The following is a 15,406-nucleotide window of genomic DNA, read 5'->3' on the forward strand; positions in this document are numbered from 1 at the left end:
GGCTTCAAAGCAACTGATTAAGTGTTTCCTAATTACCTGTTTCTGGCTGTCCAGAGGAACTGTATGCTAATGTCCAAGCCCCCTGCTTCCAGAGGAATTCAATGCAAATGTAGGTCTATTGACCGACACACACAATCACCTTAACAGTCCATGAAGCTAGATTGGCATATCTACACCTTTGACATAATACACAGCAGATAGAAAAATGATAGAATATGTTCCTGTATTATCCCAACATTATAATTAGCTGCTATATCATGACATACATCACCACCAATTTGGTCAAATGCTGCTATCTCCGCCGCCGAGAGGAACAATTCGGGAGCCCGAGTGTTGCGCAGTATGCAGCAGTCTGTCTTCGGGAGGACTCGGCTCCCGAAGACTTCCGAAGTCCCCGTGGCAGGGGATTTGAACCAAGGAGCTGCTGCCTGATCCAGATCACCGGGAGAGAAGCGGGAAGGCTCTACAGGACCCAGAGCCTTCCCTCTCCTTAGGTAAGTATCTGCCTTTTATTTTAATTAAAGTGGATCCCAATGGCGTTAATACATGTCCCACAATGTTTACTGATCCAGCATGCTGAATCACTAAAGTACTGACACAAATAACTGGAAACTCACAGCAGCTCTACCTCATCTTGTATAAAAAGACAGTGTTGGTTAGAAGCTTACCCTTTACCACACTTTGGATTAGGGTTGTCAGACAGAAACATGGGTAGGAATTCCATAAAATCTTCTCCCAATGGCTTCCGTTTCCCCTCCGCTGTGAAATTGCGGCAGCTCTGGCAGGATGGATCCACAACTGCAGACAACAGTGATAATGTCACCAATAGAAATCTACTCACTGATCAACAAAACAAGAGTATGCATTGATTTCAACAATGTAGCCTCACTGGGATATTCATGAACCAATGACAGATATGGAGATTGAGTGCCGAATTATGCTTCAGGCACTTATTATATTCTATGCACATACCAATTTATTTAATAAAACACAAGTGGCAATATGGGGTATCCCTAGCACCATCCATATTACTGGTTGCTGTGGGTATCAACACCTTGCACAATGTAATAAATAAACCTACAACACCATGGCTTTCTCAGCTATGGTGTCTACAATAAATATTCTCCTTTAATATGTACAGTAGTGTTTGTGACAAAACTGTTGGTGCAAAACAGGCTGGTCTGCAAATTTCCATAACTGCTTATCTCCTGGTAGTCCTATGCACAACATACTCAGCAATGTCCTTATTATCTGAAAACTGCCAGTGAGCAGCAGTTCTGTAGATGGAGACAACTTGTTGGTGAGCGAGTTAGAGGTATAGGACTACACTTCTTGAGCTGACAAACTATGCATAGAAACAGAACACAAGCCTGCAGGCTAGCGATGTGTCTGTAAAGGCGTGGCCCTGATTGCATACAAACAACAACATATTTACCTGAAGCATTGCAGAACTTTTCAGTATGATTATAAACTCGACAGCAGGTAGACTGCGGCTTCACCCAGTCAAAGTAATCATCAAGCCAGGATGAAGGAGAATAGCCAATTTTTGTGCTGAAAGAAGAGAAAGCCTGTAAGACGATAGCTAACTATACACAGCAATAACAAAAAGAAGAATATAGGGAGCACAGAGCTGGTGTAGTAATAAAGTATGAAAATTTATTGCAACTTCTTATGGCCTATAGACAAACAAAAAACAGACAAACATGTACCCTCCCTTAAAAACAATCCCTGGAGCAACTATGGGGCTATAGCGACTGCGTGAGACCGGAGTGCACTCCTATATAGTCCTTTAGCATGCATATATATACTTTGTCTTTTTCTTCAGGCCCAACATTGACTTTAAATCCAGGTGCAAACCAGGTACCGTCACCGGCAATAACACTTCCAATCAGCCCGTATTGCCATTCATATCATTATACACCTCTGCAACAGGGTTGCATACGCATCTCATTACTGACACTGCAAACGTGTCAAACCTCCGCTCCCCGCAGATGAACCACAACTTATTGCCCGATCAGCTCCCAAGATTAACAGCAGCCATTCATGAAAACCTGCCGTAGATATATCTCACCACACCGGTATGTCGGTCGTCATCGGGGCAGCCTGCGGCGCTGTGAGGGTTCCTTGTGGTGTCAAACGTAGTGCGGGGGGAGGAAGAGATGCGGAGGTACGGGTGATCCAAGCCGGGACGCACTTCCGGATAGCGCTGTGTGTCACGTGACGCGTTTCGTCACGACCCACGTGACTTCTTCAGACGTGACGTAGGTAGGGGTGTGCTTCCTTTTATGGCTTCAAAGTCCTATTCTTTGGCTTGAGCCAATCATATGTAAGTTAAAACAGTCCGTTTACTGCCATCTGCTGGCCATGTCGGCTATATGCACCTGAAAAATGGTGACAGGGCTGTTTTTCCGCGTTTGTAAGGCATTAATGTCCGCCTACTTGCGTTTTTTTACAAAAAAGATTTTATATTCAAGTCCCTATTGAGGCCTTTTGGATATAGACTCTCACACTTGTATATCCACATCGATTCTTTTCTCAGGAGTTGAGTGTCATAGTCCCCGCGACGTGGGCTAATATTTAGTTTGTATATGCCCATAAAACGTAGACCAGATACATCAGCATTATGGGTGGTTTTAAAGTGCAGAGCCAGGGGATTCAGTTTCTTTTTATCCGCATTGGTACTTTTAATATTAGAAATATGTTCACCAATCCTAGTATTAAGAGGTCTATATGTTTTCCCAATATAAATTAAGTTACATGGACACATAATCTGATAAATAACCCGAGGGGTATTGCATGAAATATAGTCATTAACATAGAAGGATTTTGATCCATCAAAATTGGGGAACTGACTACTCTTATGGACATATCGACACATATCACAGTCTAAACATTTATGCATACCTTTTTTAGAGGTTTTACATTTAGGGGGACCACCCCATCCAAATTCACTTCTAACTAGAAGGTCATTTAGATTATTGCTCCTCTTAGCAGCCATATGTGGGTAGTCACCCACTATTTTTGCCGTGATTGGATCCCTTTTTAGGAGGTGCCAGTGTCTCTGTAAAATGTCTTTTATCTCCCTGTAATGAGCACTGTATGGGGTCACGACTCGTGACACACATTTAGTTGAACTTCCAATTCTAGGATGAGATGGGGGTATCATCGACTGTTCCTCTGTTCTTTTTAAGAGATCCCCCCTATTTCTGGCGAGAGCTCTTTTGTATGCAGTAATAATAATCCTGTTTGGGTATCCCCTTGACAGCAGCCTAGCCCTCAATTAACCCGCCTCTCTTTCAAAATCACTTATATTACTACAGTTTCTGCGCAATCGCAGAAACTGCCCGGTGGGCACAGCCCATTTTTGGGCGGGTAAATGGGAGCTACACGCCGACAAGAGGGTATTACCCGCAGTGGGTTTTCTTTACGTGCAGGTCTCTAGGGAGGTCCCTATCTTTTTAATCATCAGGTCAAGGAAGGAGATTTCTCTGGTATCATATGTATAGGTAAGAAAGATGTTCCTATCGTTCAAGTTGAGTTCTGCCACAAATTCTTTTAATTCAAGGTCGTTTCCTTTCCAGAGGAGGAGGATGTCGTCCACATAACGTATCCAGAGGGCGACGTGCTCTGCGTACCCACGCGTGCACCTCACCACCTCCTGCTCCCAATATCCTAGGTGAAGGCACGCGTAGGTCGGGGAGCACGCCGCCCCCATTGTGACACCCCTCTTTTGTCTTTATATTGACCCCCCAAACTCAAAATAGTTGTTTTCCAGAATTAGCTTCATAGAGTCCAAGACAAACTCGGCATGGGACTCGTAACCAAGATAATAATTCGTTAGATAAAATTCAAGAGCCTCCAAACCCCTAGAGTTGGGGATGGAGGTAAATAGGGACTCTACATCTAGTCCCACGAGTAGCCAGCTCTCTTCGACGCACACACCCTCGATGCCTGCCAGCACATCCCTGGTATCCATTACAAAAGAGGGTAGGGCTGTCACAATATCTTTAATTTTAAGGTCAACATAGCTAGCTAGTTTTTCTAAGGGACCGTTATTCCCCGAGACAATCGGGCGGCCCGGAGGGTTAAGTAGATTTTTATGGGTTTTTGGTAAAAAGTAAAAAGTAGGAATAGTGTATTCGGTTAGAGTTAAGTATTTCAATTCTTTCTCAGTTAATACACCCTCAAGAAAACCCCATTGTACTTTAAGGTTGATTTTTTCCATCAATCCCCTGAAGGGGCTTGCATTAATCCTCTCATAAGTTGATCTATCATTAAGTAATCTTCTAGCTTCCAGTTCATAGTTACTGGCTGTCATTAAAACAACGTTTCCTCCCTTATCACTTCTTTTTATAATGATCCCAGGGTTGGTTTGGAGCATTTTTAAGGCCTCTCTTTCTGACCGTGATAGGTTGTCCCGACCTTTTTTGTCCCAGTCAATGCTTTTTAGATCTTCAGCCACAAGGTCCATGAACATGGACACATGCCTGTTTGAGCTCAGAGGGGGCATATATTTTGATTTTGGGAAGACATCAACATGCAAGGTTCTGGGGCGACTGGCCGTTTCGGCTTCCTCAAATAGATCATCCAGATCAAAATCATCTATATCTATAGGGGCAGGGGGGTTACCATTATCCAGGGATGTACTGGGGGCGTCGGAGAGGTGCATGCGTCTCAGAAGAACCCTACGTAAAAATAATTGGATATCTTTGAAGGTCTCGAATTCACAGCCATTCTGTTTTGGACAGAAGCTAAGTCCTTTACGTAAAAGGGAAATTTGTGTTTCAGATAATTCCTCTTGTGTTAAATTAATTACATCCAGTGATTCCTCGGGGCGCCCCTCACTTAAATCTAGCGGGACGACCCCCCTTTGTTCTGCCTCTGTCTCAACTGCATCCCTGTCTCTTCTTCTTCTTCCTCGTCTCCCCCTTCTCCTCTTCCCTTTCCTAAAAAACGGGGATCCTCACCCTTGGTCTGCTTTTTGTCCAAATTTTTGTTACTGTTTCTTTTACGTCTATTATATTTTCCCTTCTTACCCCTATTTCTGGGTTTGTTGGGGCCAGCACTGTCCTCATGACCTGAGGTATCAGTCCCTGACTCTTCCGTGTTGCTACCCCAGCCGACACGTCTGCCTGGTCCACGCCTGCTTCCATATTTTCGACCGGTTAAATTAAATATGTCTCCATTTTTATAATCCTCAATATCACGATTAAATTTCTTTTCTTTAATTTCTTTGATTCTTTCCTGTTCTTTTTCCATATCCTTTTTTAATCTCTCATTTAGTTCTTGAAAAGAATCTTTATCTTTATACTCATTTAGTTTCTGTGTGCTTATCTCAAGTTCTTTTTCAACATCCTTAAATTGGATTTTATCCTCTTTTACAAATATTTTCATGATTCTAAGACCATGTGCTTTGCACTCCTTTTCCCACTCAGGGAGCATGCGTAGAGTCTGCAGATGTTCGGCCGGGGCTACTCTTTCTCTAATACCTCTTGGGATGATGTTTTTGTCTATGTATCTATCCATGCTTATAATTTCTAGCTTTTTCTTAATAAATTTAATAACAATGCGTTTATGTTGGTGAAATAGTCGTACCAATAGCAGTTTATGTCCGCTAGCAACCTCATCCTCTATCCCCTCATAGGGATCTTCAGAGTCCTGTGAGGTGTCAAATTTAGGTACATAAGCCATTGAATGAAGTTGAACCAGGTTAAGTTAATTCGTAATTAAAGTATAGTTGTTATCCTTATTAGTACACCAGGGATATCTACCGTAGCAAAAAATATCAAGCAAAAAATAGAGGTACGGGATATCACCTCAAGTTGGCTCGTCTCACCCATGCATTAAGTATCAACAAAAAGAAGGATATAGGGAGCACAGAGCTGGTGTAGTAATAAAGTATGAAAATTTATTGCAACTTCTTATGGCCTATAGACAAACAAAAAACAGACAAACATGTACCCTCCCTTAAAAACAATCCCTGGAGCAACTATGGGGCTATAGCGACTGCGTGAGACCGGAGTGCACTCCTATATAGTCCTTTAGCATGCATATATATACTTTGTCTTTTTCTTCAGGCCCAACATTGACTTTAAATCCAGGTGCAAACCAGGTACAGTCACCGGCAATAACACTTCCAATCAGCCCGTATTGCCATTCATATCATTATACACCTCTGCAACAGGGTTGCATACGCATCTCATTACTGACACTGCAAACGTGTCAAACCTCCGCTCCCCGCAGATGAACCACAACTTATTGCCCGATCAGCTCCCAAGATTAACAGCAGCCATTCATGAAAACCTGCCGTAGATATATCTCACCACACCGGTATGTCGGTCGTCATCGGGGCAGCCTGCAGCGCTGTGCGGCGCTGTGAGGGTTCCTTGTGGTGTCAAACGTAGTGCGGGGGGAGGAAGAGATGCGGAGGTACGGGTGATCCAAGCCGGGACGCACTTCCGGATAGCGCTGTGTGTCACGTGACGCGTTTCGTCACGACCCACGTGACTTCTTCAGACGTGACGTAGGTAGGGGTGTGCTTCCTTTTATGGCTTCAAAGTCCTATTCTTTGGCTTGAGCCAATCATATGTAAGTTAAAACAGTCCGTTTACTGCCATCTGCTGGCCATGTCGGCTATATGCACCTGAAAAATGGTGACAGGGCTGTTTTTCCGCGTTTGTAAGGCATTAATGTCCGCCTACTTGCGTTTTTTTACAAAAAAGATTTTATATTCAAGTCCCTATTGAGGCCTTTTGGATATAGACTCTCACACTTGTATATCCACATCGATTCTTTTCTCAGGAGTTGAGTGTCATAGTCCCCGCGACGTGGGCTAATATTTAGTTTGTATATGCCCATAAAACGTAGACCAGATACATCAGCATTATGGGTGGTTTTAAAGTGCAGAGCCAGGGGATTCAGTTTCTTTTTATCCACATTGGTACTTTTAATATTAGAAATATGTTCACCAATCCTAGTATTTAGAGGTCTATATGTTTTCCCAATATAAATTAAGTTACATGGACACATAATCTGATAAATAACCCGAGGGGTATTGCATGAAATATAGTCATTAACATAGAAGGATTTTGATCCATCAAAATTGGGGAACTGACTACTCTTATGGACATATCGACACATATCACAGTCTAAACATTTATGCATACCTTTTTTAGAGGTTTTACATTTAGGGGGACCACCCCATCCAAATTCACTTCTAACTAGAAGGTCATTTAGATTATTGCTCCTCTTAGCAGCCATATGTGGGTAGTCACCCACTATTTTTGCCGTGATTGGATCCCTTTTTAGGAGGTGCCAGTGTCTCTGTAAAATGTCTTTTATCTCCATGTAATGAGCACTGTATGGGGTCACGACTCGTGACACACATTTAGTTGAACTTCCAATTCTAGGATGAGATGGGGGTATCATCGACTGTTCCTCTGTTCTTTTTAAGAGATCCCCCCTATTTCTGGCGAGAGCTCTTTTGTATGCAGTAATAATAATCCTGTTTGGGTATCCCCTTGACAGCAGCCTAGCCCTCAATTCACCCGCCTCTCTTTCAAAATCACTTATATTACTACAGTTTCTGCGCAATCGCAGAAACTGCCCGGTGGGCACAGCCCATTTTTGGGCGGGTAAATGGGAGCTACACGCCGACAAGAGGGTATTACCCGCAGTGGGTTTTCAATACGTGCAGGTCTCTAGGGAGGTCCCTATCTTTTTAATCATCAGGTCAAGGAAGGAGATTTCTCTGGTATCATATGTATAGGTAAGAAAGATGTTCCTATCGTTCAAGTTGAGTTCTGCCACAAATTCTTTTAATTCAAGGTCGTTTCCTTTCCAGAGGAGGAGGATGTCGTCCACATAACGTATCCAGAGGGCGACGTGCTCTGCGTACCCACGCGTGCACCTCACCACCTCCTGCTCCCAATATCCTAGGTGAAGGCACGCGTAGGCCGGGGAGCACGCCGCCCCCATTGTGACACCCCTCTTTTGTCTGTATATTGACCCCCCCAAACTCAAAATAGTTGTTTTCCAGAATTAGCTTCATAGAGTCCAAGACAAACTCGGCATGGGACTCGTAACCAAGATAATAATTCGTTAGATAAAATTCAAGAGCCTCCAAACCCATAGAGTTGGGGATGGAGGTAAATAGGGACTCTACATCTAGTCCCACGAGTAGCCAGCTCTCTTCGACGCACACACCCTCGATGCCTGCCAGCACATCCCTGGTATCCATTACAAAAGAGGGTAGGGCTGTCACAATATCTTTAATTTTAAGGTCAACATAGCTAGCTAGTTTTTCTAAGGGACCGTTATTCCCCGAGACAATCGGGCGGCCCGGAGGGTTAAGTAGATTTTTATGGGTTTTTGGTAAAAAGTAAAAAGTAGGAATAGTGTATTCGGTTAGAGTTAAGTATTTCAATTCTTTCTCAGTTAATACACCCTCAAGAAAACCCCATTGTACTTTAAGGTTGATTTTTTCCATCAATCCCCTGAAGGGGCTTGCATTAATCCTCTCATAAGTTGATCTATCATTAGAGGCGGGTGAATTGAGGGCTAGGCTGCTGTCAAGGGGATACCCAAACAGGATTATTATTACTGCATACAAAAGAGCTCTCGCCAGAAATAGGGGGGATCTCTTAAAAAGAACAGAGGAACAGTCGATGATACCCCCATCTCATCCTAGAATTGGAAGTTCAACTAAATGTGTGTCACGAGTCGTGACCCCATACAGTGCTCATTACAGGGAGATAAAAGACATTTTACAGAGACACTGGCACCTCCTAAAAAGGGATCCAATCACGGCAAAAATAGTGGGTGACTACCCACATATGGCTGCTAAGAGGAGCAATAATCTAAATGACCTTCTAGTTAGAAGTGAATTTGGATGGGGTGGTCCCCCTAAATGTAAAACCTCTAAAAAAGGTATGCATAAATGTTTAGACTGTGATATGTGTCGATATGTCCATAAGAGTAGTCAGTTCCCCAATTTTGATGGATCAAAATCCTTCTATGTTAATGACTATATTTCATGCAATACCCCTCGGGTTATTTATCAGATTATGTGTCCATGTAACTTAATTTATATTGGGAAAACATATAGACCTCTAAATACTAGGATTGGTGAACATATTTCTAATATTAAAAGTACCAATGTGGATAAAAAGAAACTGAATCCCCTGGCTCTGCACTTTAAAACCACCCATAATGCTGATGTATCTGGTCTGAGTTTTATGGGCATATACAAACTAAATATTAGCCCACGTCGCGGGGACTATGACACTCAACTCCTGAGAAAAGAATCGATGTGGATATACAAGTGTGAGAGTCTATATCCAAAAGGCCTCAATAGGGACTTGAATATAAAATCTTTTTTGTAAAAAAACGGACATTAATGCCTTACAAACGCGGAAAAACAGCCCTGTCACCATTTTTCAGGTGCATATAGCCGACATGGCCAGCAGATGGCAGTAAACGGACTGTTTTAACTTACATATGATTGGCTCAAGCCAAAGAATAGGACTTTGAAGCCATAAAAGGAAGCACACCCCTACCTACGTCACGTCTGAAGAAGTCACGTGGGTCGTGACGAAACGCGTCACGTGACACACAGCGCTATCCGGAAGTGCGTCCCGGCTTGGATCACCCGTACCTCCGCATCTCTTCCTCCCCCCGCACTACGTTTGACACCACAAGGAACCCTCACAGCGCCGCAGGCTGCCCCGATGACGACCGACATACCGGTGTGGTGAGATATATCTACGGCAGGTTTTCATGAATGGCTGCTGTTAATCTTGGGAGCTGATCGGGCAATAAGTTGTGGTTCATCTGCGGGGAGCGGAGGTTTGACACGTTTGCAGTGTCAGTAATGAGATGCGTATGCAACCCTGTTGCAGAGGTGTATAATGATATGAATGGCAATACGGGCTGATTGGAAGTGTTATTGCCGGTGACGGTACCTGGTTTGCACCTGGATTTAAAGTCAATGTTGGGCCTGAAGAAAAAGACAAAGTATATATATGCATGCTAAAGGACTATATAGGAGTGCACTCCGGTCTCACGCAGTCGCTATAGCCCCATAGTTGCTCCAGGGATTGTTTTTAAGGGAGGGTACATGTTTGTCTGTTTTTTGTTTGTCTATAGGCCATAAGAAGTTGCAATAAATTTTCATACTTTATTACTACACCAGCTCTGTGCTCCCTATATCCTTCTTTTTGTTGATACTTAATGCATGGGTGAGACGAGCCAACTTGAGGTGATATCCCGTACCTCTATTTTTTGCTTGATATTTTTTGCTACGGTAGATATCCCTGGTGTACTAATAAGGATAACAACTATACTTTAATTTACGAATTAACTTAACCTGGTTCAACTTCATTCAATGGCTTATGTACCTAAATTTGACACCTCACAGGACTCTGAAGATCCCTATGAGGGGATAGAGGATGAGGTTGCTAGCGAAGATAAACTGCTATTGGTACGACTATTTCACCAACATAAACGCATTGTTATTAAATTTATTAAGAAAAAGCTAGAAATTATAAGCATGGATAGATACATAGACAAAAACATCATCCCAAGAGGTATTAGAGAAAGAGTAGCCCCGGCCGAACATCTGCAGACTCTACGCATGCTCCCTGAGTGGGAAAAGGAGTGCAAAGCACATGGTCTTAGAATCATGAAAATATTTGTAAAAGAGGATAAAATCCAATTTAAGGATGTTGAAAAAGAACTTGAGATAAGCACACAGAAACTAAATGAGTATAAAGATAAAGATTCTTTTCAAGAACTAAATGAGAGATTAAAAAAGGATATGGAAAAAGAACAGGAAAGAATCAAAGAAATTAAAGAAAAGAAATTTAATCGTGATATTGAGGATTATAAAAATGGAGACATATTTAATTTAACCGGTCGAAAATATGGAAGCAGGCGTGGACCAGGCAGACGTGTCGGCTGGGGTAGCAACACGGAAGAGTCAGGGACTGATACCTCAGGTCATGAGGACAGTGCTGGCCCCAACAAACCCAGAAATAGGGGTAAGAAGGGAAAATATAATAGACGTAAAAGAAACAGTAACAAAAATTTGGACAAAAAGCAGACCAAGGGTGAGGATCCCCGTTTTTTAGGAAAGGGAAGAGGAGAAGGGGGAGACGAGGAAGAAGAAGAAGAGACAGGGATGCAGTTGAGACAGAGGCAGAACAAAGGGGGGTCGTCCCGCTAGATTTAAGTGAGGGGCGCCCCGAGGAATCACTGGATGTAATTAATTTAACACAAGAGGAATTATCTGAAACACAAATTTCCCTTTTACGTAAAGGACTTAGCTTCTGTCCAAAACAGAATGGCTGTGAATTCGAGACCTTCAAAGAAATCCAATTATTTTTACGTAGGGTTCTTCTGAGACGCATGCACCTCTCCGACGCCCCCAGTACATCCCTGGATAATGGTAACCCCCCTGCCCCTATAGATATAGATGATTTTGATCTGGATGATCTATTTGAGGAAGCCGAAACGGCCAGTCGCCCCAGAACCTTGCATGTTGATGTCTTCCCAAAATCAAAATATATGCCCCCTCTGAGCTCAAACAGGCATGTGTCCATGTTCATGGACCTTGTGGCTGAAGATCTAAAAAGCATTGACTGGGACAAAAAAGGTCGGGACAACCTATCACGGTCAGAAAGAGAGGCCTTAAAAATGCTCCAAACCAACCCTGGGATCATTATAAAAAGAAGTGATAAGGGAGGAAACGTTGTTTTAATGACAGCCAGTAACTATGAACTGGAAGCTAGAAGATTACTTAATGATAGATCAACTTATGAGAGGATTAATGCAAGCCCCTTCAGGGGATTGATGGAAAAAATCAACCTTAAAGTACAATGGGGTTTTCTTGAGGGTGTATTAACTGAGAAAGAATTGAAATACTTAACTCTAACCGAATACACTATTCCTACTTTTTACTTTTTACCAAAAACCCATAAAAATCTACTTAACCCTCCGGGCCGCCCGATTGTCTCGGGGAATAACGGTCCCTTAGAAAAACTAGCTAGCTATGTTGACCTTAAAATTAAAGATATTGTGACAGCCCTACCCTCTTTTGTAATGGATACCAGGGATGTGCTGGCAGGCATCGAGGGTGTGTGCGTCGAAGAGAGCTGGCTACTCGTGGGACTAGATGTAGAGTCCCTATTTACCTCCATCCCCAACTCTAGGGGTTTGGAGGCTCTTGAATTTTATCTAACGAATTATTATCTTGGTTACGAGTCCCATGCCGAGTTTGTCTTGGACTCTATGAAGCTAATTCTGGAAAACAACTATTTTGAGTTTGGGGGGTCAATATACAGACAAAAGAGGGGTGTCACAATGGGGGCGGCGTGCTCCCCGGCCTACGCGTGCCTTCACCTAGGATATTGGGAGCAGGAGGTGGTGAGGTGCACGCGTGGGTACGCAGAGCACGTCGCCCTCTGGATACGTTATGTGGACGACATCCTCCTCCTCTGGAAAGGAAACGACCTTGAATTAAAAGAATTTGTGGCAGAACTCAACTTGAACGATAGGAACATCTTTCTTACCTATACATATGATACCAGAGAAATCTCCTTCCTTGACCTGATGATTAAAAAGATAGGGACCTCCCTAGAGACCTGCACGTATTGAAAGCCCACTGCGGGTAATACCCTCTTGTCGGCGTGTAGCTCCCATTTACCCGCCCAAAAATGGGCTGTGCCCACCGGGCAGTTTCTGCGATTGCGCAGAAACTGTAGTAATATAAGTGATTTTGAAAGAGAGGCGGGTGAATTGAGGGCTAGGCTGCTGTCAAGGGGATACCCAAACAGGATTATTATTACTGCATACAAAAGAGCTCTCGCCAGAAATAGGGGGGATCTCTTAAAAAGAACAGAGGAACAGTCGATGATACCCCCATCTCATCCTAGAATTGGAAGTTCAACTAAATGTGTGTCACGAGTCGTGACCCCATACAGTGCTCATTACATGGAGATAAAAGACATTTTACAGAGACACTGGCACCTCCTAAAAAGGGATCCAATCACGGCAAAAATAGTGGGTGACTACCCACATATGGCTGCTAAGAGGAGCAATAATCTAAATGACCTTCTAGTTAGAAGTGAATTTGGATGGGGTGGTCCCCCTAAATGTAAAACCTCTAAAAAAGGTATGCATAAATGTTTAGACTGTGATATGTGTCGATATGTCCATAAGAGTAGTCAGTTCCCCAATTTTGATGGATCAAAATCCTTCTATGTTAATGACTATATTTCATGCAATACCCCTCGGGTTATTTATCAGATTATGTGTCCATGTAACTTAATTTATATTGGGAAAACATATAGACCTCTAAATACTAGGATTGGTGAACATATTTCTAATATTAAAAGTACCAATGTGGATAAAAAGAAACTGAATCCCCTGGCTCTGCACTTTAAAACCACCCATAATGCTGATGTATCTGGTCTACGTTTTATGGGCATATACAAACTAAATATTAGCCCACGTCGCGGGGACTATGACACTCAACTCCTGAGAAAAGAATCGATGTGGATATACAAGTGTGAGAGTCTATATCCAAAAGGCCTCAATAGGGACTTGAATATAAAATCTTTTTTGTAAAAAAACGCAAGTAGGCGGACATTAATGCCTTACAAACGCGGAAAAACAGCCCTGTCACCATTTTTCAGGTGCATATAGCCGACATGGCCAGCAGATGGCAGTAAACGGACTGTTTTAACTTACATATGATTGGCTCAAGCCAAAGAATAGGACTTTGAAGCCATAAAAGGAAGCACACCCCTACCTACGTCACGTCTGAAGAAGTCACGTGGGTCGTGACGAAACGCGTCACGTGACACACAGCGCTATCCGGAAGTGCGTCCCGGCTTGGATCACCCGTACCTCCGCATCTCTTCCTCCCCCCGCACTACGTTTGACACCACAAGGAACCCTCACAGCGCCGCAGGCTGCCCCGATGACGACCGACATACCGGTGTGGTGAGATATATCTACGGCAGGTTTTCATGAATGGCTGCTGTTAATCTTGGGAGCTGATCGGGCAATAAGTTGTGGTTCATCTGCGGGGAGCGGAGGTTTGACACGTTTGCAGTGTCAGTAATGAGATGCGTATGCAACCCTGTTGCAGAGGTGTATAATGATATGAATGGCAATACGGGCTGATTGGAAGTGTTATTGCCGGTGACGGTACCTGGTTTGCACCTGGATTTAAAGTCAATGTTGGGCCTGAAGAAAAAGACAAAGTATATATATGCATGCTAAAGGACTATATAGGAGTGCACTCCGGTCTCACGCAGTCGCTATAGCCCCATAGTTGCTCCAGGGATTGTTTTTAAGGGAGGGTACATGTTTGTCTGTTTTTTGTTTGTCTATAGGCCATAAGAAGTTGCAATAAATTTTCATACTTTATTACTACACCAGCTCTGTGCTCCCTATATCCTTCTTTTTGTTGATACTTAATGCATGGGTGAGACGAGCCAACTTGAGGTGATATCCCGTACCTCTATTTTTTGCTATACACAGCAATAGCTTTTTTATAAAAGGAACGCAAGTATTACTTTACATAGCAACCCAGTACCAGACCCCAAGTTACTCACTATTGATCTATTTGTGCTGCATAAAAAATCTGTTGCACCAGCGAGTTATTGTTGCACCCCGCTCCACCACACACCATAGCCTGGCCTTCCTTTGTCTTATAGTCATGTCCCTCCTTCACCACAAAATACACCGGAGCGCCGCTGTGCAGGTATTTATTCAGTGATTCAAAGTAGTCCAGCACATAAGAGTCCTGCAGAAACAAATACAAATAGCTTACTAGAATAACATATTGCCCTTTGATATAGAATGCAATGCTTTGATTTGTAATGCTAATACATATGAATACATTTGTTAAAAAATAAACTCACATCTGGCATCGACAGCGACTGATCCAAACCGACTTCCACCTTGTTGACCACAGCGATGCTGAATGAGAGCATTCCCACAAACACAGACACCTGTAAGATATACAAGAATGTCGGTACTTATAGATCAATTGTACAAATATTATTATACTGGACCAGGAGGTCTGTAATATGCAGCGTGCAGTCTGATTTCCACTAACAGCAATGATTTGCAGCCGGTAGTGTGCGGTCTCCTGCTTTATTGTTTGAATAGTGGGTTGGTGGCCCTGTGAGACAAGACACTGGCTTTACCAATGCTTCCAGCTGGATGTGGATTGGTCCAGTGGATTATAGTAGCTGTATTAGTATATACTACTCAAAAGAAAGATACGGGACATCAACCTCAGTACTATTCATATGTCCGTCCCACCTTATATATAATGTAATTAGTAAAAAGCAAGTTTAAGGGAGCCAGGACCTATAATTAATTGCTATTCCAT

At 43.0% G+C, this 15,406-nt stretch overlaps 1 protein-coding gene across 1 annotated transcript in view; it reads right to left on the reverse strand.

Moving 5' to 3' along the window:
- Window positions 1-15,406, reverse strand: part of LOC137518873 (NPC intracellular cholesterol transporter 1-like) — a 124,791-nt gene that overhangs the window by 18,068 nt on the left and 91,317 nt on the right. The window contains exons 17-20 of the mRNA XM_068237267.1: window positions 14,931-15,020; window positions 14,622-14,812; window positions 1,436-1,551; window positions 669-798 (exon numbers count right to left, since the gene is read on the reverse strand). Coding sequence (XP_068093368.1) covers window positions 669-798; window positions 1,436-1,551; window positions 14,622-14,812; window positions 14,931-15,020 — 527 coding nt within the window. The remainder of the gene's footprint in view (window positions 1-668; window positions 799-1,435; window positions 1,552-14,621; window positions 14,813-14,930; window positions 15,021-15,406) is intronic.

This window comes from Hyperolius riggenbachi, chromosome 5, assembly GCF_040937935.1.
Source record: "Hyperolius riggenbachi isolate aHypRig1 chromosome 5, aHypRig1.pri, whole genome shotgun sequence".
In the NCBI taxonomy this organism is placed as follows: Eukaryota; Metazoa; Chordata; class Amphibia; order Anura; family Hyperoliidae; genus Hyperolius; species Hyperolius riggenbachi.